General features: G+C 38.7%; 1 protein-coding gene across 1 annotated transcript in view; it reads right to left on the bottom strand.

Moving 5' to 3' along the window:
- Positions 1–21,267, bottom strand: part of HMCN1 (hemicentin 1) — a 412,067-nt gene that overhangs the window by 183,034 nt on the left and 207,766 nt on the right. The window contains exons 19-28 of the mRNA XM_066361732.1: positions 20,008–20,152; positions 17,079–17,191; positions 13,678–13,837; positions 12,544–12,712; positions 9,764–9,891; positions 8,061–8,333; positions 5,443–5,538; positions 2,301–2,495; positions 463–593; positions 147–294 (exon numbers count right to left, since the gene is read on the bottom strand). Coding sequence (XP_066217829.1) covers positions 147–294; positions 463–593; positions 2,301–2,495; positions 5,443–5,538; positions 8,061–8,333; positions 9,764–9,891; positions 12,544–12,712; positions 13,678–13,837; positions 17,079–17,191; positions 20,008–20,152 — 1,558 coding nt within the window. The remainder of the gene's footprint in view (positions 1–146; positions 295–462; positions 594–2,300; positions 2,496–5,442; positions 5,539–8,060; positions 8,334–9,763; positions 9,892–12,543; positions 12,713–13,677; positions 13,838–17,078; positions 17,192–20,007; positions 20,153–21,267) is intronic.

The raw sequence follows: 21,267 nt of genomic DNA, 5'->3' as shown, positions 1-21,267 counted from the left end.
TGTTTAATACATATTTAACAACAAAAATGATCCTGATATGAATGATAATTGTTCTATCAATGTATTTTTCTCCTTATTCAGTCAGCTCTAACCTGTATTAGAAATTCCCCTGATTTGTACTGTTTTTGAAAGAATGTTTTCCTTACCTAGCACATTGATGTTGAAATGCTTCTGAGAAGTGCCTGCCACATTAATCGCTTTGCAGGAATATCTCCCTGCATCCTTTGGAGCGGCTTTGAAGAGCTTTAAAGTCTTCCCGTTGTTCACAATCTGAATAGTGCTGCTTTCAGTCACCTGTAAGGGTCAAAATGGTCAGTGTTATGTCCAATCCCTATAAGAATGCATAATCAAAAATTCAAGGAAAAATTTTATATTATTACTAAGAAGACAGTCATATCTGAATGATTTTTTTTTCCAGAGGCAGAGGCAAGACATTATGCAAGTGTGGATGTCTCCATTTACCTGGACATCATCTTTGTACCACGTAATGATGGGAGATGGAGTCCCTTCAACTTCACAAAAAAGATTGGTCAGCTGATTGACCAACACGGACACATTTGTTACTTGTTCTTTATCTTTAATTATAGGAGGAACTGCAAAAAGAGAGGAGTCACGGCTAGGTTATTTTATAATAAATATGACATCATATAAAGTTTCTTTGCACAGGCCTTTAGAAAGAAAATTCTGGGATAGCTGATAGCTAGGAAGGCTGGTCATATTTAAGCACATGCCTTAATAGAAAATGAAAAGTCTCGGCCAATACATTTTAAGTAATCCTTACTGAATTTTTACTTCATTATTTCAGAGTTTTGACCTGAGGATACCCTTTAGGATACATTTAAGGGAGAACCTATTCAGTGCATATATCACTCAAAATACGAATTGCTAGGGTCTTAATTAAATCACATGGACTTCACTGCTTTCCTGATAGGAGTTAATATTGCCCAGGGTCTGTGGAAGCCAAAATCCACCCAATTTTATTTATTTATTTATTTATTTATTTATTTATTTATTTAATTTTTCTGAAGTTGGAAATGGGGAGGCAGACAGACAGTCTCCTGCATGTGCCTGACCAGGATCCACCTGGCATGCCCACCAGGGGGCGATGCTCTGCCCATCTGGGGCGTTACTCTGCTGCAACCAGAGCCATTCTAGCGTCTGAGGCAGAGGCCACAGAGCCTTCCTCAGCGCCTGGGCCATCTTTGCTCCAATGGAGCCTCCGCTGCAGGAGGGGAAGAGAGAGACAGAGAGGAAGGAGAGGGGGAGGGGTGGAGAAGCAGATGGGCGCTTCTCCTATGTGCCCTGACCAGGAATCGAACCCGGACTCCTGCACGCCAGGCCGATGCTCTACCACTGAGCAAACTGGCCAGGGCCTTCAAATCCATCCATTTTTAAAAGATACACAGATTTGACAAAATGACAAAGGTACAAGGTTTTCATTGAAGTGTTATTTATAATAGCAAAAACTGGTAATAACCTAAATATTTGTCATTAATAGAAGAAGGTTAAGTAAATAGCATAACTATAAGTGGCATGTATGTAGGTTTAGTTCGAGTTAAGGAATACTGAATAATTTAAAAGATAGATCTTTTTAGTGACACAAACAAGGTGCAGAGTAATGGATATAAAATGAGGATAAAATGAATATTTATATTTCTTTGCATATGTATACATATCCCTGGAAATACATACACACACACACACACACACACACACACAAACACACACACAAAGCTAACAACTTTCTTTGGCCCTAGGGAGAATTAGTAGATAGATCAGCCCAGGGTCATGAGTCTTATGACTATGTACCTTTTTTTTACCATCTGAATTTTGAATGATATAGATGACGGGATTAAGCAAAGGAAAAATAAAAACAAAATTTAGTCACAGACAATAGTATGGTGATTACCAGAGGGAAAGGGGGGTTGGGGAGAAGTAGAAGAGGTATTGGGGCCTAAATGGTGATAGAAGGAGACTTGACTTGGGCTGATGAACACACAGTACAATATACAGATGATGTATTAATAGAACTGCACACTTGAAACCCATTCAATTTTATTAACCAATGTCACCCCAATAAATTAAATGAAAATGGAAAAATAAGTCATAGTCAAAAATTACATTACATTTTAATAAAATTAGTCAATCTTTAAATGCAATCAGATCGCGAGTTTTTTGTTTGATAACATTACTATTCACATAACATTAAATAATACTACACTGAGAGACTAACATATTATAATAATTTGAAAATGTCACATACTCAATTATACGACTTGAGCATTTTTAGTGGTATTTACCATGGACTTTGAGGTTATATTTTTTTTCTGTGGTCCCAGCTTCATTGACTGCCACACAGATGTACTCCCCATTGTCATACGGTGTAACAGAAGCAATAACCAACAACGTGCCATCTTCTAAGATAGAAACACCAGGCTCTCTGCCTGTCAGCTCTCTACCATTCCGTAACCACTTGATGGTTGGTTTTGGGGTACCTAAGAAAGGAATTAAAACCAAGTGACATTTTACCACAAAGTTAGAAATCACCATGAAATATCAAGTATATTGAGGAGAAACAAAATTTTTGTCATGAGTATATTTTATACCCTAATATACTATGCTACTTTTGAGATCCTTCTCCTGGCATGGAATTTTAAAGAGCGTATAGTATTTAACATCTTTATTTCCTGATTAGTCTTAAGAGACTTATGAGCTCTAGTGTAGAGTCTGATCAAAGGTATTTTTATCAAGATGTTCAGATGACTGCAAGCAAAGTGAAGCATTTTCTTTAGCGAGTTCATGGTGCTTAACGAGGAAAAACTATGTTAATCAAATAGGCTTGATTTATGAGGAGGTTTTGGATGAAAACAGAGGAAGAGTGAAAATAAGATACTATCACAGGAATAAACACAAAAATTGCCCAACCAAGAAGAGTGCACAAAAGATGTAATGGAATGATGCTTTATAATTCACATTTTAAATAGGCTTGATAGAGCAGAGGGGAGGAACTTCTACTGTCCACACATCTTCTGGAGGCCTCATATTGTTAAACCTAGGACAATAGAATAAATCTTGACCCTTTTTTTTTTCTGAAAAGAGCGCTGATAAAGCAGTGAGTAGAATTAATATCCTGGATTTATTGTTATATGACCAACAGTGTGATAGGCTTGTGTGTGAAAGTGATGAAACCATTCTGAAGGGCCGAACAGAGCCAAAAGGGTATCCTGGAAATAGACAAACATTAACTTCGTACTAAGAATGTATTTATTTAGCAAACACTGTGTCAGGCACTCTTATAAGTACCTTAGAATTTACTTATTCTTTCATAAAGACAGAAGTAAAGCCCATTAATTAAAATTAATACATAATATATTGCTAATAATTTTATATTAAAGGGCAATAAAAATATGAAAGAATGGTCATATAATCAAAGATAAGTACAAAAGAATGGCAGGAATATAGATAATGTGTCATTAAGGCTAAATTCAAATTCAGTTAAGGAATTATAAAAGTTGACAACGAAAATTATATTTGTGAGAAAAATAAACATAGGCCTATTTCATTGTTCTGATGACAGACACTGACTGAAAAGGAAGAGAAAGTGAACTGATGGCTTGCCGCTGTCCATGTTGTCAAGGAAAAAAAAGATATAATCGTTTCCTCATTTCTTTATATCCCCCTCATTCCTTTATGGATTTCACTCAGACTTCTCACTTAATATTTGTTGAGTTAATAAATGAAAGAGTAAACTAACAAGCAAAGAAATAAGTTGCATTATCTTTCATTTATAAATGGTAGAAGCATGGATAAAATGAAATTCATTGCAGAAGAGAACAAACAGGCATCAAGCTAGCTTACATAAACCATATCATTCTATCTCCAGTGGAAATGGGGAACAGGGAAGAGGAGGTTTGACAACATGGAAAAGGGAAGTCCAAGTCAGCTCAGAAGTCAGGGGTCCAAGTGGATATCAAGGAGCAACAGTGACCAATGGCGGGGGTCTAGCAGTAGTGAGAACCCACAGTACTCACATGAACCCAAACCCTTCCAAAGGTTTCCTCTGCAAGCCTTGCCTCCTTCCCTCACTAACTCTGGGAATATGAATTGATAATTCTTTCGACATTGAAAAGCTTGTTGTTATTTTTTAATGTTGGTAGAAATAATCATTGGTGAGAGCTACTGTTGAGAGATGCGAAACCTCGCTACAGAAAGAGAGGCACCAGGCCTATCAACTGCCCCAGAACAACTGCCAAGAGGTGCCCATCAGGGGGACTAATGGTCCCAGCGCATGGGGCCCTTCAGGAGCTTCTGAAAAGAACACTGCTTGGACTTTGCCAGAACTGCTTCCAACCATTTTGGGTCATTGGAATGAATGCAAACATGAAAGAAAAGAAGTTCTTAACCACCTGGTGGGGGCATCCACAGTAAGGTTGAGAGTGAGTGCCTCTCTTACATCCCCCAGAAGAGATAATAACAATCTCCTGCCAGGACACATGGTAGATAGAAATTCAAGGAGAGAAGCGGTTGGACAAGTTTCGGAGGGCCAGGTTGCAGCCTGGCTCTAGAATTACCAGTAGAGGGTATATCTAAGAAAAGAGCTTTATACAAGAGAAGTATCCAGAACAAACAAGAGAAGTATCCAGAACTAACCACACTGAGTGAGATCAATGTGGTTATTGTGAATAGCCTGAGGGGCCACATTTTATGGAGAAGTCTTGTCAAAATAGAATGAACTGAGAAGTAACGGGAAAGAGCAGAAACGACAAGGAAGACATGCTAGATGAGAGAAGTCTGAAAGGGCAAAAGGTCTTTCACTGAAGGAAAGAAAATTCCTGAGAGGAACAAATACCTATTCAAAGAGCTGTTATTTGAAGGAGGGATTGGTTTCCATTACGCCCAAATATTAAAACAAGGACTCACAAGTAAAATTTTATTAACTGAGCCCTGGCCGGTTGGCTCAGTGGTAGAGCGTCGGCCTAGCATGCGGAGGACCCGGGTTCGATTCCTGGCCAGGGCACACAGGAGAAGCGCCCATTTGCTTCTCCACCCCTCCGCCATGCTTTCCTCTCTGTCTCTCTCTTCCCCTCCCGCAGCCAAGGCTCCATTGGAGCAAAGATGGCCCGGGCGCTGGGGATGGCTCTGTGGCCTCTGCCTCAGGCGCTAGAGTGGCTCTGGTCGCAACATGGCGACCCCCAGGATGGGCAGATTATCGCCCCCTGGTGGGCAGAGCGTAGCCCCTGGTGGGCGTGCCGGGTGGATCCCGGTCGGGCGCATGCGGGAGTCTGTCTGACTGTCTCTCCCCATTTCCAGCTTCAGAAAAATGAAAAAAAAAAAAAATTAAATTAAAAAAAAAAAATTTTATTAACTGATGTCTTAGGCTCAATGTAGAATTTTGGAACAACATTACATACTCCAATGCTCATGCATCTGAATACTACACACCTTTCGCAGGACATGGAAATGCAATGCGCTGATTGGCCACTCGTTCTTGGAAAGGAGAGTTATACGGAGGTTCTAGATCTTCTAGTATAGGTGGTTCTGTTAAAAATAAATAAATGCATTATCACAGGCTTTCTGTGGGCAATATCAAACTCTCCCAAAGCATTACCGACCATCTACATTGGTGAGTTGATGTCTTTCCTAGTTCTTGTAAATACAACTCATATTTCTAACTCCCAGACATTCCTATCCAGACATGACCCAGGGATCTAAAACTCCTAACATTCCCGCAAAAACTCGTTATTGAGTGCTTCCCACCATCCTGTCCTGTTTCCTTTATTCCTTTAGCTAAGACACCATGCTCCACCCAAAGTCTGTGTCTTTTTCCCTTACCCTGGCCTCCACATCCAATCAGTCACATAATGCCATACACTTCACACACCTGTACCTTCCCCACTACCCTACTGTCACGTATTCCAAACCCTTAAGAGCTACCATATTTTCCCATGTAGAAGATGCACCCCTTTTTGAAAAATTTGGGATCTAAAAACTGGGTGTATCTTATATAGTGGTTGGAGATATTTTTTTATTTGCATTTCCCGTTTTTTCGCATGGATGAGGAATTGTATAAATTTTATGATGAATAAAACTTGAGTTCAATAACTTTATGCAATACATTTTTTTTTTCAAAATTCAGGCCCCAAAATTAAGGTGTGTTTTATACATGGGAGCATCTTATACATAGAGAAATATTGTATTTCAATAGGTTTCTCATTGGGGTCTTTTCCTCAAACATGTGCCTATGTGGATTCATATTCCACAGAGCCCTCAGAATAGTCTCTCTGTGCCACAAGTCTCCACATGTGGCTTAACCGATTATAGTAATTACTCTTATTCATTTTGTCTGTAGGATAAAGTTGTACACCTTTCTTCAGTGCACCCTCAGTGCATCCAAAGTCTCACGATCCATTCATTTCATGTATACATGTGGGATTCACTCCACATCCTTCACTCCCCAAGTGTAGTCCATCACTATTTCCTGGTGCTTTCTGATCCTGATTATTTTCTGAGTCCATCCCACACTTTCCATCAGTCCCAGCAACATCATCTTTTGCCAGAAACCACTTCAAATCTCCAGGTGCTTCCTCTCACCTTCTCTAGCTAAACCATTCTCAGCCCAGAGAATGACCTTTCAAAAACAAACTCTGCCATATCACTTCCCCAATAATATGGCCTCTAAGTCTTTTCATTGCACTTAAAATAAAGTCTAAATACCTCACTCTGGGTCCCTAGATCTCAGATAACCTGGCTCACGATCACGTGTCCAGCCTGGTCAGGTTGCTCGGCATTCAGTCTGGAAAGCAGGCATCTTTTATTGACTGAGTTATTGATTTACTCCAGTGTATCCAGACTGCCACATTCCCCCCTTTCCCATTCTATGTTCTTTTCCTGGAAGGCTCTCCCTGCCCCATTCTACTGCACCCCTGCCTGTCACCTAACACATTTCTAACAATTCTTCACATCTCAACTGGCATGTCCCTACCCTAAGGAGGGCTTCTTTGATCCAGCTTTCTGTTATAGACGTAGATATTGCTACCATTCCAGGATGGCACTAACCAGTTTGTAATTATGAGATTATTTTACAATGCCCATCTTTCCCTTTAAAATATAACCATAAGTGCTTGAAGTTTACTGAGTGGATGAGTGAACTGGAGAAACTCTCCAACAGCGTCTTGGCCGCACATCCAAAAAGAAGTGCAATGTGCCAGGGACAAAGTATTGAGCACTACGCTAAGTACGACACCTGCTTATCTTTCCTTCTTATCTCTGCACTGGTGGTCTCCTTGACCAGGAATGCTCTGCCCCTTGATTTCCACATGGCTGGTTTCTCACTGTAACAACATCTCACTCTAAATATCACCTTCTCACAGAAGTCCTACCTGACGATTCAAACTAAAGTAGTCAAGTGCTGGGAGCCTCACCCCATCTTAATTTTCCACCTAGCACTTCTCACAATCTGTATTTTTATTTGTTTGTTTGCCTGCTCTCTGACTATTCCCAGGAGAACAGCTCACACAAGCAGGTGCTTTTGTCCTTGTCACTACTTTCTCCTCACTGCCTACAACAGGATAAACATCTTCTAGGAGCTTGGTAAACATCTGTAGCTTGAAGTAATAATTATTGATCTTTAAACCCTCTAAACAAGGCCAACCAACACCATGATAGGGAACTGCGGAACTAGATTTTCAAGGGATCAATGCTGAGCACACGCTACTACTATGAGGCAAAATCCTACTCCACCTCGCTGTACACACAATTTCTCCTAAACCAAAGACAGTGGGTGGGGCAGTGATTTAGGATTGACTCCATCATCTACCTCATTCATTAGCAATTTCATTTTCAAAGGTAAAAACATGCAAAAACGGATACAGGTTTAGTAATGGTGTGGTTTCACTGCTTTCTGGAATGGTTCTCCTGTCAGAGTTAACTGAAGAGCCATAAAGGTTACAGAAATCTTCTGAAACTGATCCAAGACTATCCAAGGCGACCTATTTTGTATATAGATTCCAGGGATCTCCCCCCCCCCACTCTCCACCCCCACCTATGCCCCCCCAAATCACCTTGGACATGGAGTGTTATCTCTGTTTCATCGCTGCCTGCTATGTTAGCAGCAACACAGGTATATATGCCCGCATCTGAAAGCACGGCGTGGCTGATGCTTAGCGTTCCGCCCAGATGGTTAACATGCTGCATTCCATCAACCAGCACGGCGCTGCCACCTTTAAACCACGTGATCACAGGAAGAGGCGTGCCCTGAGCACTGCATGGAATGTCCACTCTTTGACCAACTTGGACTTTCATAGCTTTAGGGCCACGCTGTATCTTTGGAGGAACTGGAAAAAATACGAGTATTAATAATCCAATATTTTAAATTTTCCCTTCCTTTTCTCACTGTAAATGAGAGCGCTTTACCAAGAGGCAGCATGGCAAAGCGGAATAACCTCAGGGTTTGGACCCAGGGTTGGGCCACTTACTAACTCTGTGATCGAAGGCAAGAGAGTCAATTTCTCGAGACCTGTTTGTTCGATAATCCCAGCAAAATAACCTCTTCAACACCAGTGCACAGCAAGGACTGTGCGACATAATAAATACGTAAACTCCAGGAAGAGCAAGCATTTTAAAATGTTAAGTTTCCTTTCATTTGTAAATAATTCAAGGTTTAAAACCCACTTAAAAGGCAATCCAGGTGATTTATAAAATGTACAAGACGAAAACAAAAAGCATTTCTCTCCCTGTACTCTTAGTTTTCATTCTCTCTGTATAAGCCAGACGGTAATAAAAGTTATTCATTGTATCCTCTGCTAATTTCAGAGAAGAAAAGCACCCTAAAGTCTCTATTATTTCTCTTTATCTACCTTTCTTTAGCAATTTACATGAGATAATTTACCAAACCACTGGCATGTATTGCTGGGTTCCACATGCTTGTAAGGATAGAATTAGGATTTATATACCTTACACTTCTAAAAAAGCCCCAGCTATCTGTCCTTTCTTTTAAACTTAATATTTAACCATTATTTTCTATAGGTTGTCACTAAGAACAACCTTAGAAGTTTAATACTTTTATTGTCATTATTTTATGAAAGAGAACACTAGATAAGAGAGAAAAGGTAATACACCCAGTGACGTAGGGCTAGTAAATGAGTAACTCGAATCGGATTTGAAATCCCTTAATCAATAGGACACTATTGCGGTGATTAATCTGAGAGTGATACGTGGTCAGTGCGATCTGAGAAAGTCTGGCCCCTACACAAGGCCTGACTTAGCCTACATGATAGTGGAATGGATAACTGGACAGATTATGATGAATGGAGGGAATAAAGCAGACTGATGACGACAGAGTTTTAATGTTGTTTAAAAATCCCAGGAAGCAGAATGTTTTCAGCTGTTGGTGCTCTCTGAATAGTAAAAAGACCATTTAACTACCATTAAGTTCTTCCTGGAGAACTCACATTCACTTCTACTAAAAGCTACCAGTCTCAACAAATTTTTATTACTGTGCATCAACAGTAACCGTAAGTCACTGTGGACATCTCGCAAAACTGGGATCCAACCTTTTCATACTGCTCATTTAATGGAAAAGGGGAGAGTTGTTCACAGATGGCAGATAAATCTTTCAGAGTAAATTAACAAAAATCACATCTCAGATTTTAGGAAATTATTCTCTAGTTACGTACAATTTAGAGGTTAACTGTCAAAGAAACTGGGGTGATGAATTTCCCTGAAGCCAGCACACGGATATCTATGCCTTCATTTCAGAACTCACCATGAACACTTAATTTAACAGACTGAGTCACGTTCCCTGCAATGTTTGTGGCAACACAAAGATACATCCCACTATCTGAAATGCGGGCCTCTGTGATCTTCATTGAGCCAGAAGGGAGGAACGTGTGTCTGAAAGGAAGAAACCACACAGACTAGTGAACATGAGTGTTAAATATCCCCCATGCATTGTGGCATTACTAGTCTGCAAGCAGTATTTGAATCCATTTTCCTATCTAGAATGTCTCTGTAGACACCTTAAAACTCAGCTTTATTTCATAATTATCTTGTGTATTCTGTATGATGGTCTTTGCAAATACACCAGTTTTCTTTTTCCTTGAAACTTAACTTAATGGTCTGAAATCATCAAATAATTGTACATCTCTGGTTTATCAAGTTGCAGGTATACAAAGCAAATATATATTTTAGTAAATTTTGATGTATTTTGAATACTGTTTTTTTACAAAGTTTTATTTAAAAATTTAGTGTGTTAAAATAAAGGCAAAAGAAGGTACATGTGTAATTCTTGAATATATAGACTGTACTTCCCTTATAGAACCATAGTTTAGCTGGGTGAATCAGACCTACATGTAAGAATTTTGTTACATGAAGTGTGTTAACGTACACATAGTGGGGGCCAAACAGACCTACTTAATATCAAGACTTCTTATAAAGTTAAGACAAGAAAAGTGTGCTGTTGGTTTAGAGACAGACAAACGGATAAATAGTAAAGGACAGAGGTCCTCGCAAAAAAGAACTCAACACATAACATGCCATATCAGAGTTGTTAGTATTACAAAAAGCAAAGAAAGGATTGACTATTCAAAAACAGTCTTGGATAACTGGCCCCTACATGGGACAATACATAAATAGAAGTAGAGCACTACTGAATACAGTACACAACATATAAATTCATATAAATCAAAGTCCAAAATGTGAAAAGCAAAACTGAAAATAATGGAATAAAACAATGCAGGCAATGTTTATGATCTTCATAAAGTACAAGTCTTAAAAACAATACATTAATACATTGAACTACATAAAGATTTAAAATTCTCTACAACCAGACACTTTACATAAATAAACTTCAAAGCCTCACACTGCACTGAGAGAAGATAATTTCAACACAGACAACAAACAGAGGAATGTTATTAAGAACAAAGACCTAATTTCTACATTCAACAAGGAAAAGACAAATCACTGGAAAACTGTGTGGCATGTTTAAAGAGGTGATTCTCAGATAACACCAATGGCCAACAAGCAAACGAAAGCATGCTGGGCTCACTGGAAGTCAGTCACATGAAAACTAATACAGATGGAAGATAGCATTTCATACCCATCTGACGGGCAAAAATGTTTAAGTCAGCCAATACCACACATTGACTCTACTGTGGAAACAGGTACACCCAGATCCCATCGAGGAAGAGCTAAGTAACCAGTACTACCCCTTTGGAGAGCGATTCAGCAATGTCCATGAAACTGAAAACGGAAATTCCTTCTGACCAGAAACTGTAGTTCTAGGTACAGGTCTTAAAGAAACTCATGTATGTGTATATAGAGATATATATAAAAAGGTATTCCCTGAAAAGTCTTGTTTGTAAAACCAAAAGAAGAAATAGAAAACAACCAAAAATATAAATGTCTATAAGTAGGGAAATGTATATATAAAATGTAGAATGTGGTAGTTAAATTAACTAAATCTATATGTATACAAATGGGTACAAGTTGACCTAACAGAGCAAACAATACAGTGATAATATAGAATATGTTACAGTGGCAAACTGAATACACTCAAAACAAAATTTAAAACACAAAAAACAATATTCTATACTATGTATTTTATGCTACATATGTATAGGATGTGCACCAATGGAGAGGGAAATAATGGAACTTTAACTTTATCTGTAATGTAGTGTTTCTTTTATTCAAAAATATTCAAAGCAAATATCTTTTCAAAGAAATAGTAAAATTATGCAAACTTCTTGTTTATTTTTTCCCTCTCCAATGGAAGTGAAACTAAAGTGGCACGAATTTATAGCTTCAAAACTACACATCAACAAGTCTAACAGACAATAGCTAAGACTGTAATTCTTATTCCACCGGTAACTTTTGACATGCCAGTGAGTACAAACAGTAATTGCTATATAACTTCTTGAGAACCACTGTGGAATATACATTATTTTATATAATCCTTCAGGCAAGTATTATCCCCATTTCATGAACAAGAAATCTGAGGTTCAGAGAGGTCCCCTGGAAAAACTGCCCAATGTTGCAGGCAAAAGTAAAATTAAAGTCATTCCTGCTTGGCAACAAAACTCGTGTTCTTGCATTCTGTTTTCCATGTCACTTAGCTTATCAACTATATTGTCTCAGTGGGCCTTGATACTATATATCCAAGCATTTAATCAACAAGGTTTTTTACAATACTACCTAATGAAAGTCAGATCCTAGACTTTAAAGTATCTACTATGTTTCATTCCCCTGTGGAGTAATGGAGTCTACGTGTAACATGCACTTTGTGCTAACATGAATCTATGTACAAATATGCTCCATTTTCACAGTCACCTTTGCAAGATGCACCTGTGGAAAATTATACCAAAGCTGAGTTTTAGCATTTCTGATATAAAAAGAACGACTTAGAAGGCATATATATTTTCTGTAGGCTCAAATGTGCAGGCGAACACCTCAAACGTAAGTTATTTATTGAAACAATTGACAAGCTGAATAGGTACACCCCTCTGTCTGAGAGAGTGTTTCCGTGTGTTGTTCAGCCAGGGATCCTACCTTGGAGAGAACGGCGAGATGAGCTGGCTTTCTCTGGCCCAGGTAATTATGGGAGGGGGCAAGCTCTTTACTTCACATGGAAGGGTCACCTCTTCCCCCGCAAGGACAGAGATCTCAACAGGCTTGTCCTGGGACAGTCCTCTTTGCTCTCCAAACACTCGGGGCCTTACTAAAATAAACAAATGTTTTGGGAGGGACATAGTACATTGAGAACATTTAATTTACAATAGAATACAGGCTACTAATATTCTTAAGTAACTTACAAAAAGAAGCTATTTATTCTAAGGTCTGGGGCCTTCTAACACTTTCCATAAATACATTGATAGTCAGAGGTGAAAGAAAAATGACCAGAAAGTTTCCCTTTTAGCTCTTCCTTTATGACACCCCGAAGAGGTCACCTGGGATGCCCTTCCAAGGCCTGCCACCTGCAAAGGGAACCCCAAAGGCGGACTGCTACCCAAAATTATGGCCGAGGTTTGGCTGTGCTGGAAGTTTGAACTAATGAGTGTTTCTTTCTTTTTTTTTTTTTGCATTTTTCTGAAGCTGGAAACGGGGAGGCAGTCAGACAGACTCCCGCATGCGCCCAACCGGGATCCACCTGGCATGCCCACCAGGGGGCGATGCTCTGTTGCATCCAGAGCCACTCTAGCGTCTGAGGCAGAGGCCACAGAGCCATCCTCAGCGCCTGGGCCATCTTTGCTCCAATGGAGCCTCCGCTGCAGGAGGGGAAGAGAGAGACAGAGAGGAAGGAGAGGGGGAGGGGTGGAGAAGCAGATGGGCGCTTCTCCTATGTGCCCTGGCTGGGAATCGAACCCAGGACTCCTGCACGCCAGGCCGATGCTCTACCACTGAGCCAACTGGCCAGGGCCAGAACTAACGGGTGTTTCTGAAAAGGGTCTGGTGTAATGAACACACTCCTTGGGACAAAACCATACATTTTTTTCTAAAAGGCTATACAATTCCTCCCCCTTGAAATCAGAGTCTAAATAGAGGAGCTGTTGGCTGGCAGTAACACACGTAAACCTAGGGGAACCGTTCACTTTTAGGGTATAGCTTTCTGGTAACATTATTTGGGAGAGAAATGTGAGTTTTGGCAGAGAACATGGAAAAAAACATTCCTCCACGGGCTCTCACCATAGACGGTCAGCTGCACTTTCCTCTTGGCGTAGCCGGCAGCATTGGTGGCGGTGCAGACGTACTCCCCACTCTCCTCGCCTCCCGGCGACACCACGTACAGACTCCCATCAGCCCCCGCGGAAAACTTAGCACTGCTGGTGGAAATCAGCTCACCTTTCTGCAAGACACCACCAGGACCAAAGTGTTTTTTAAGATAATAAAGAATGACTTAATGTCTGGAAGAAGGTGGAAAAAAATCTCCAAGAGGGGAATACAAGATTTCAAAAACCAAAACAAAATGCTGATCTGAAGAAAGTTATTTGTAAGAAAGATTAAACAAATAAATCAAAGGTGATAGACCTTCATACGGAACTATACCCACTTCATTCCAGAGCTACTGAAGAATGGGTAAATAATGCCGGTAGTAAAGGATGGGACAGGGCTTATGCTAAGCCAGACACTGCTTTGAGCCCTTCTCATAAATTAACTATTTAAACGCTCACACCAACCTTACGAGTAGGAACTAGCACAGCCCCCATTTTTGGAGGCAAGTCTTGAAGCCAAAGGGCAATGTGGAAGTCACAGAGTTGGTCGGTGGGAGAGCTGCTATTTGAACCCCAGCAGTCAGGCTCTGGGGCCCAAACACTGAATCTCTGGGTTTAAGCATAGCACAAAGAAAGAAGATTTCATTTTATATTTTCCTGAAATGCCCTAAACAACTACGTGGTACCAGACTCTGACACCAGCCTGGGCGTCGCATGTTTGTGTCCAGATGTGGAAGTCTTAACTTTAAAAAAATTTTTTTACTGAGGTCAACACAAATCTCTACATTTTAGCACATTTTTTTAGATGTGCAACATTAGAATATATGATAAAACATGTTGGTCATAGCAGTAATTATACAAACAGCACACTTCGGTATTATGCCATCATTTTGTATTACTTTATATTTGCCAGATGTATATTGAGTTACAGAAAATATGCCATTTTAATGGTTGTTCAAAGATGGAAAAGACTTTCTTAAGAAATGGGTTTCTCCTCACTGCAAGAATATAAGTAAAAGCCGTATAACCTCATGACAGGAAGACAGAGGGGAATAAATGGGATTGTATGTGTCTTATTCTGGCTTTCTGGAAGAGCAGAGTCTGGGACAAGATTTGGGGGCAGCAAAGTAAGTGGGACATGATTCCCACTTGAGTGGAGGCGGGCAGAGTGGGGCACAGAAGGAAGGAGAGCTGATAAAGTGTTTCAGGGCTCTGGTTTCTTCTGTGGCAGGGCTGGGGACCCTCTGATAAACTGTGGAGATGCACCTCAGAAGGACTCTTCTGGTGGAGGAGCAGTGAGGTGTTCATGTAGGACACCTGCTCCTGAGGAGTTATTCCCCCTGCACTTCCTGGACACCTCTTAGCAGGCCTAGCAGCCTTGTGGGGCTTCGGAGAAAGCCCTGAGTCCAAACACCAGAGAGGCACCTGTATGATGTGTGGCCCTAGTGGAGCACACGGAGCTGTCCACAGAGATACGCTGAAATCAAAAGGCCTTGCAGTGGTTCTCAAAGTGGTGCGCCCTAGATTTCCAGGTGCGCCCTATGGTATTCTAGAGAAATATGTGCCTGTTGAGGACCAAAAAACCAACAGGGTGTTTGGAGTTTAGATTTTGGGGGGACAGAGGTGTGGGGAATTAGCTGTAAACTGACAGTCTGCCCAACCCCCCACCTCACTTGCCTGATTAGGTTGCAAAAGGCTGTTAAGCTGTGGTGAATTGTTTACACTACCCCCCATGTTCCCGGGAAAGACTGGAGGCAAGTTTCTTCTATCCTTTGTTTGGTGTAAAGTTAAGATGATATGTATGCTGGGTGTTTTCTGTACTTGGTAAAATTCCTGGGTTGCCTTGGAAACAATATCAGAGACCATTGATTTGCTAATGGCCTCACTTTGCCCTACAAATAAAGCAAGATGCAGTTTTTGGGTGCGCTTTGTTCTTACCAGCAGCAATTACAGGGCTGTCTCGACCCGTATTTTCTTAATTCTACGTATTTTCTTAATTTCGCACCGTACCCACTGAGGACCTGGGATTACTAGCTGCGCTGGTTCGCGGCATGTGCCCAGATATAAAAATAAATATACTTTATTATACCATTTCATTATAAAATACCACTTTTTTTGTTAACACATCATTATTATATTTATTATTAACACATCATTATATTATTTTTAGATAAATACAACCAAATAAAATGGATAGATTTCTCAAAAAGAAGCGTGATATTGAAGAATATGATTCTGGAAGTGAGCCAAAGTTAAGTGTAAAAAAAATAGGACTTAAAGGCTGACAGGCAGAATTTAATTTATAGCATTTTCCATCAATTAATACTAAACAATACAATTGGATGAGAAACCCATTCATGGAAGCTTCAAGTGATTTTGGTTTAACATTAATAGAAGAAGAACTGGCAGCTATATCCACTGATCATAGACTGATGAATAAACATAAGGAATTGTCTCTTGAAGCTTTAAGGATTTCTATAAAAGAAGAATATGTGGCAATATCTAAAAAAGCTTTGAACATTTTACTACAATTTTCAACATCCTATTTTATATGAATTAGGATTTTCTACCCTCAACATAATTAAGAGTAAAAAGAGAGAAATTCTTCAATGTATTGACAAGGAAATGAGAGTTTGCTTTTCAAATATATGCCCAAACATTGAAAAAATCACTAGGGCACATCAGGCTCATGTTTCTCATAAACACAAGAATGAAAAAACTTAACACATTCGTGCCAGGATCTGCCGAATTTACTAAATCTTACTAAGAATGTTCTATATATATAAAAGATAACTTTTTTGTCATTATTGTATTTTTTAACCCCTCTTTTTACAAATTTTAAAAAGCATAACTCAAAAAATGTAGCATAAAAATGTTTTTTAATGTCAGAATATATTTAATTTTGTCGTATTTATTTCATTTAATTACTATAAAAGCACGCTTGGACTTAATATTTTTTCTTTAATATTTGACTTAATTATTATAACTTATTTCTCAGAAATTTGTATATAGTGCACCTACAATTATTTGTAGGATTTTAAATGTGCCCCGACTTTAAAAAGTTTGAGAACCACTGGCTTAGGGGATGGGGTAAGGGGTGAGAAAAGACAGACCCAGAAAGTACCTAGAAAAGTCCAGGGCACGCAGAATGTGCTTTGTGAGTGTTCCCTCTGGGTGGTTAACACTATATTCAAGCATCAGGAAGGTGATTAGGGATATTTTAAGGTCCTTTCCAAGTGGTACAACTGTACAAATTTCCATTTATTTTTTTATAAGGTTTTATGGGACAGTCACGAGTTCCATGTATGATTAATGGTATTTGAATATTGTTAGAACACGCAACATCAACACACAACCACTCGCTGTGCCATTTACCTTGGACCAGGTGATAGACGGCTTGGGAATGCCACTCGCTTTGCAGGGTAAAGTTACTGGGATGCCTTCAATTGTACTGAGTATCTGCTGCCCATGCTGAATGGTAGGCAGGACTGAAAAAGGAAGCAACAGTCAGAATCTGAGCACCTGTCAATCCATTTAGTCCTTCATCTCTAACAGTTGCACAGTTTTAGGATAGGTTAAATATTTGTAAGAGCTAGCGAAGACTTGATATTTTCTGATAGAAATGTAGGGTAATTTGCAAGGGAGTGTCATATTAGCAAATACAATAGCTAAAATATGAAGAATATAGTAAAATTTAAAATCTAGTAATTAATTATGTGTAATAAGTTGACTTTTCTAACAAAAATAAGAGAGGTTTGACGAAAACCAATTTTTCCAAGGAAACTCAAGATACAACTACATCCTAAGAGTTACACAGTCAGAGCCTTTCGTCATTGTCTATTACCCATGAAGTTGCAGTGAGCTGACATAAATGTTGCCCAACTCCAGAGAAATGGGCTGTAAACCCATTAAACATCTGTCTATACATAAGACTCACTTATCAAGCTACTAAATTTAACCTAAAAAAAGGATTTATTTTCTTCAAAGTAATTCAACAGTAAAACCTGAAAGGCCTTAGGAGTTTACATTTAAAAGACTAAAAGATTCTAAGCCAATATGTCTCACTAAGAGCAACTTATCTTTTGACTTGATAAAGCAACTGAAAAATGAACATTATATGAGGAGAAGCAAAAGAAGAAAAGTGTTTTTATTCTATTCTGTGTGTATCTCAATCATAAGCAACTTGTGTATGAAAATTAGCAACACTCAGTGTTCTCAAAAGAATGAATTGACCAAAGAAGCTTCCATACATGGAAGATCCTAACACGCTGAAAGAAACAATAAAAACCCAATAATACGAGGCATTTCCTTTCCTTTCCTGGAAAGACAAGACTAGAGGTCAAGTGCTCATTGTGTCTCTTGCCTTTAAGTCAAATTTCTCTAGAATTATCACAGCTATCCTGGAGTAGAAGTTTATCATACCAAGAGATACCAGAGACCTCAGAGACCTCAGTCCACAAACTTCCTTGGAAGGCTTGGATTAGCTTTGCTACAAACTAATATTTTCCTAAGGCTGGTTTTATTCTTCAGATAATTTATTCCTAAAGAATTGGCAAGAATCTCCAGACCTAAACAAAAATGTCAGGCTACTCTCTAAAGCAAGAAATGTAATTTCCAGAATCACTGTGGATTAATCCACTTCCAACTACACTGTCATTTTGCAGCAACGTGGTTAAGCTGTACTCTTAAATGCACATTGAGTTTGACAGCTATAAAGAAAAGTAGCAAATTGAAGCAACAGTTGTTCAAATCTGATGTCATTTGAGTATGAAGAGCTATTTCTTCCCAGATTGTCAATCATGGAAATCAACATGACAAGTTAATGGTTTGTCATTTTAATTTGCATTTATATTTGCATTCATTAATTTATTCTTTTAAGAATAGGTTAAGAGCCTTTGGCGAGTCTTCTTAAAAGGGACGGGAGAGTGGCCATGCTTCTTAACATACATGCAGTACCTGTGACGCTGCCTCACTTCCAGCTCAAAGACAAACCTGTGACCTAAAGGGATGGTTGGTTTAGTTCCTGTCAAATGGCTAAGTAGTTGTTTTTCTAATCTAACGAACTAAATCAGTTACTCATTTTGGACTAAGATGGATGAAACTATGTTCGAAATGACCTTGCACCTTTTAATTGTTAAAATTTGGTGCATCATGATATGCTACATCATTGGTTTACCTGTCTTGTCCTCTGGCCTTGCAGACATCACAACTAATTGTGTCACTCTTTCACCCAAGTGAAAATGTGCCTCAGAATCCTTCTCAACACTGTATTTTGGCAGCTGATAGAAGCCAAAGGGAGATGACATGAATGGACTTTTACACTAGATTTTCAAACCAATCCATAAACACTCTCCAGGAAATGTAAAATCTATTAACTGTGGTCTAGAAACGTCTAACCACTATGCTGTACCCCCGAAATTAACATAACATTGAATGTCGACTGTAATTAAATATATAAATTTCAATAAACATGAATCATGTTATAAAAAGATGGTCTGCATCCACTGAAAATTTCAATTGACCAAGCAAAATTTGCAAATCACTGGATTCTCCAATACACGGCCTAAAAAGAAGAATGAATTAACTACTAAAAATAAATGTTCTTTGTTACTTTCATCTCTGTACACAGAACTGTTTTGTAATACCACACACACACAAAGCAATGTTGCAAAGTCTTTAAAGAGAATATACAAAAAAAGTTATGACAATATCTTAAACCACAAAGTTGGCACTTATATACCGAGATGAAAAATGTTTGTAAGTTAGTCACGAATGGAAAAAGATAGCTTCTGGATTTTCTTCTTTGTGACTGGTAAGTTATTTAACATGAGGAAAAAAAGATTGTTTGGAGCACATGAAGTGACCTTTAGTAAAGTTTAGGTCATTTCTAGCTAACACACAAAGGGGTTATTAGTAAGGACAAGCTTGTTTCACAATCCAAAAAAGAAAAGGCAATTTGGATTGTATAATAAATTCAGCTTGCCTGAAATTAGAATGTATTTTTAAACATAACTCTTTGAGAACTGAGTTCACTTTTATCAATTAAGAAACCACTTACAAAAAGCCCTTGGCGAGACTCAGCTAGGCGATTCCCAGTAATGTCTTTTTTGTAGATGGGAAAGGAAAATCTGGAAACAGCCTTAACAATGTAAATACTGTTCAGGAAATAAAGCTTTCTGTTAAGAATAACAATTAGGAAAGATATCTACTTTTTATAACTAGAAGAACAGAATTCTCTGACTTGGAGATATGAACCCAGCTTTGAACATGATTCAGAAAGAAGTACAATGGGTGTGTCTCTTACCATGCACATCCACAGTGGTCGTTTTGTTAATGGTTCCAGCAACGTTAGTGGCCACACAAGTATAATCACCTCCATCCTGAATGCGAACTCTTTCAATATGGAGACTCCCATCACTGCGGACAGTGATGTAAGGATTTTGGACCAACTTAAAAAAAAAAGTCATTGTTAATTAAAAAGGCAATGTGGTTTAAGCCAAAACTAAATCTGCTTTTTTTCAACAGGGTTATTAAATGTCTTATAAAAGAACACAATATGTTAACATCCTTAAGCGAAAAATGCTGAGCAGAAAATGTTACCCAGGGTAGTAGCAATTGTATGTCACCCTGATATTCCAACAGAAATGACACCACCTCCCAGAGTTTGCACATGCTGGAGGAAGGACAGAAACAGACACACCATTTGTTTCTTGCTTCTGTATTTTCTGTTATCACTCAGGACCCTAATTTCACTGATAATTTTGACTTCTGGGTTAACCTGCTCTTTTGCAAAGAGTCCTCCTTATCACTTGCAAACCAACTGATCTTTTTATTTTGACAAATAGGCACTGATTCAAACTGACAGGATGTGACTTACTTGCAACACCTTCTCAGTGATGGATGCAAATATTAGAGGACAATGTATGATAGGGAAAGTGTGTCACAGAGGACTGGCAATATTTTCCATTGTCAGAATGGTCACCTCTAAATTTTTGCCTTTTGTTCAATCACAGTGGACCTTAGGGCTCAAACAGGATCATTCTATGTTATACGGGCATTTATTATTATTGGTTGAAATGTACTAATTTTCCTCCAGTGTGTATACAAACATGAACAACTTTACTTATTTCATTTTACTTAGTCCATAAAGTCGATCGACTTCTTACTGGAACTTCAAGAAGAGAGTGAGTCTAACTGCTCTGGAAAGTGGAAGAAAAAATGCTGTGAACTAGGTGAAAATTTATTGCCACAGATTCTGTTCACAGAAAAATTCCATAGAACTGAGAGAACCTTCCACATCCTTTCATAATTAAAAGTTCCACACTGAAAAACAGTGACACAAAACAGTCACATTTTAAAATAGTTCACAAAGAAAGATATAAATGTTTGAAGTTAATAATAAAGATTAATATATAAAATGGAAGAATTTTTACGAGAACATTAACATTTCATTATGTCCTGCAAAGAAGTATATAAAAATATTTAACAGCTATGAAAATAGCTTCATACTTGTTTCAGTTTTTACATTCGGAGATTTATCATTACATTAAGTGTAATTCAAAAC

Source organism: Saccopteryx leptura, chromosome 2 (assembly GCF_036850995.1).
Source record: "Saccopteryx leptura isolate mSacLep1 chromosome 2, mSacLep1_pri_phased_curated, whole genome shotgun sequence".
In the NCBI taxonomy this organism is placed as follows: Eukaryota; Metazoa; Chordata; class Mammalia; order Chiroptera; family Emballonuridae; genus Saccopteryx; species Saccopteryx leptura.
This window is presented reverse-complemented; position numbering and strand designations above follow the sequence as displayed.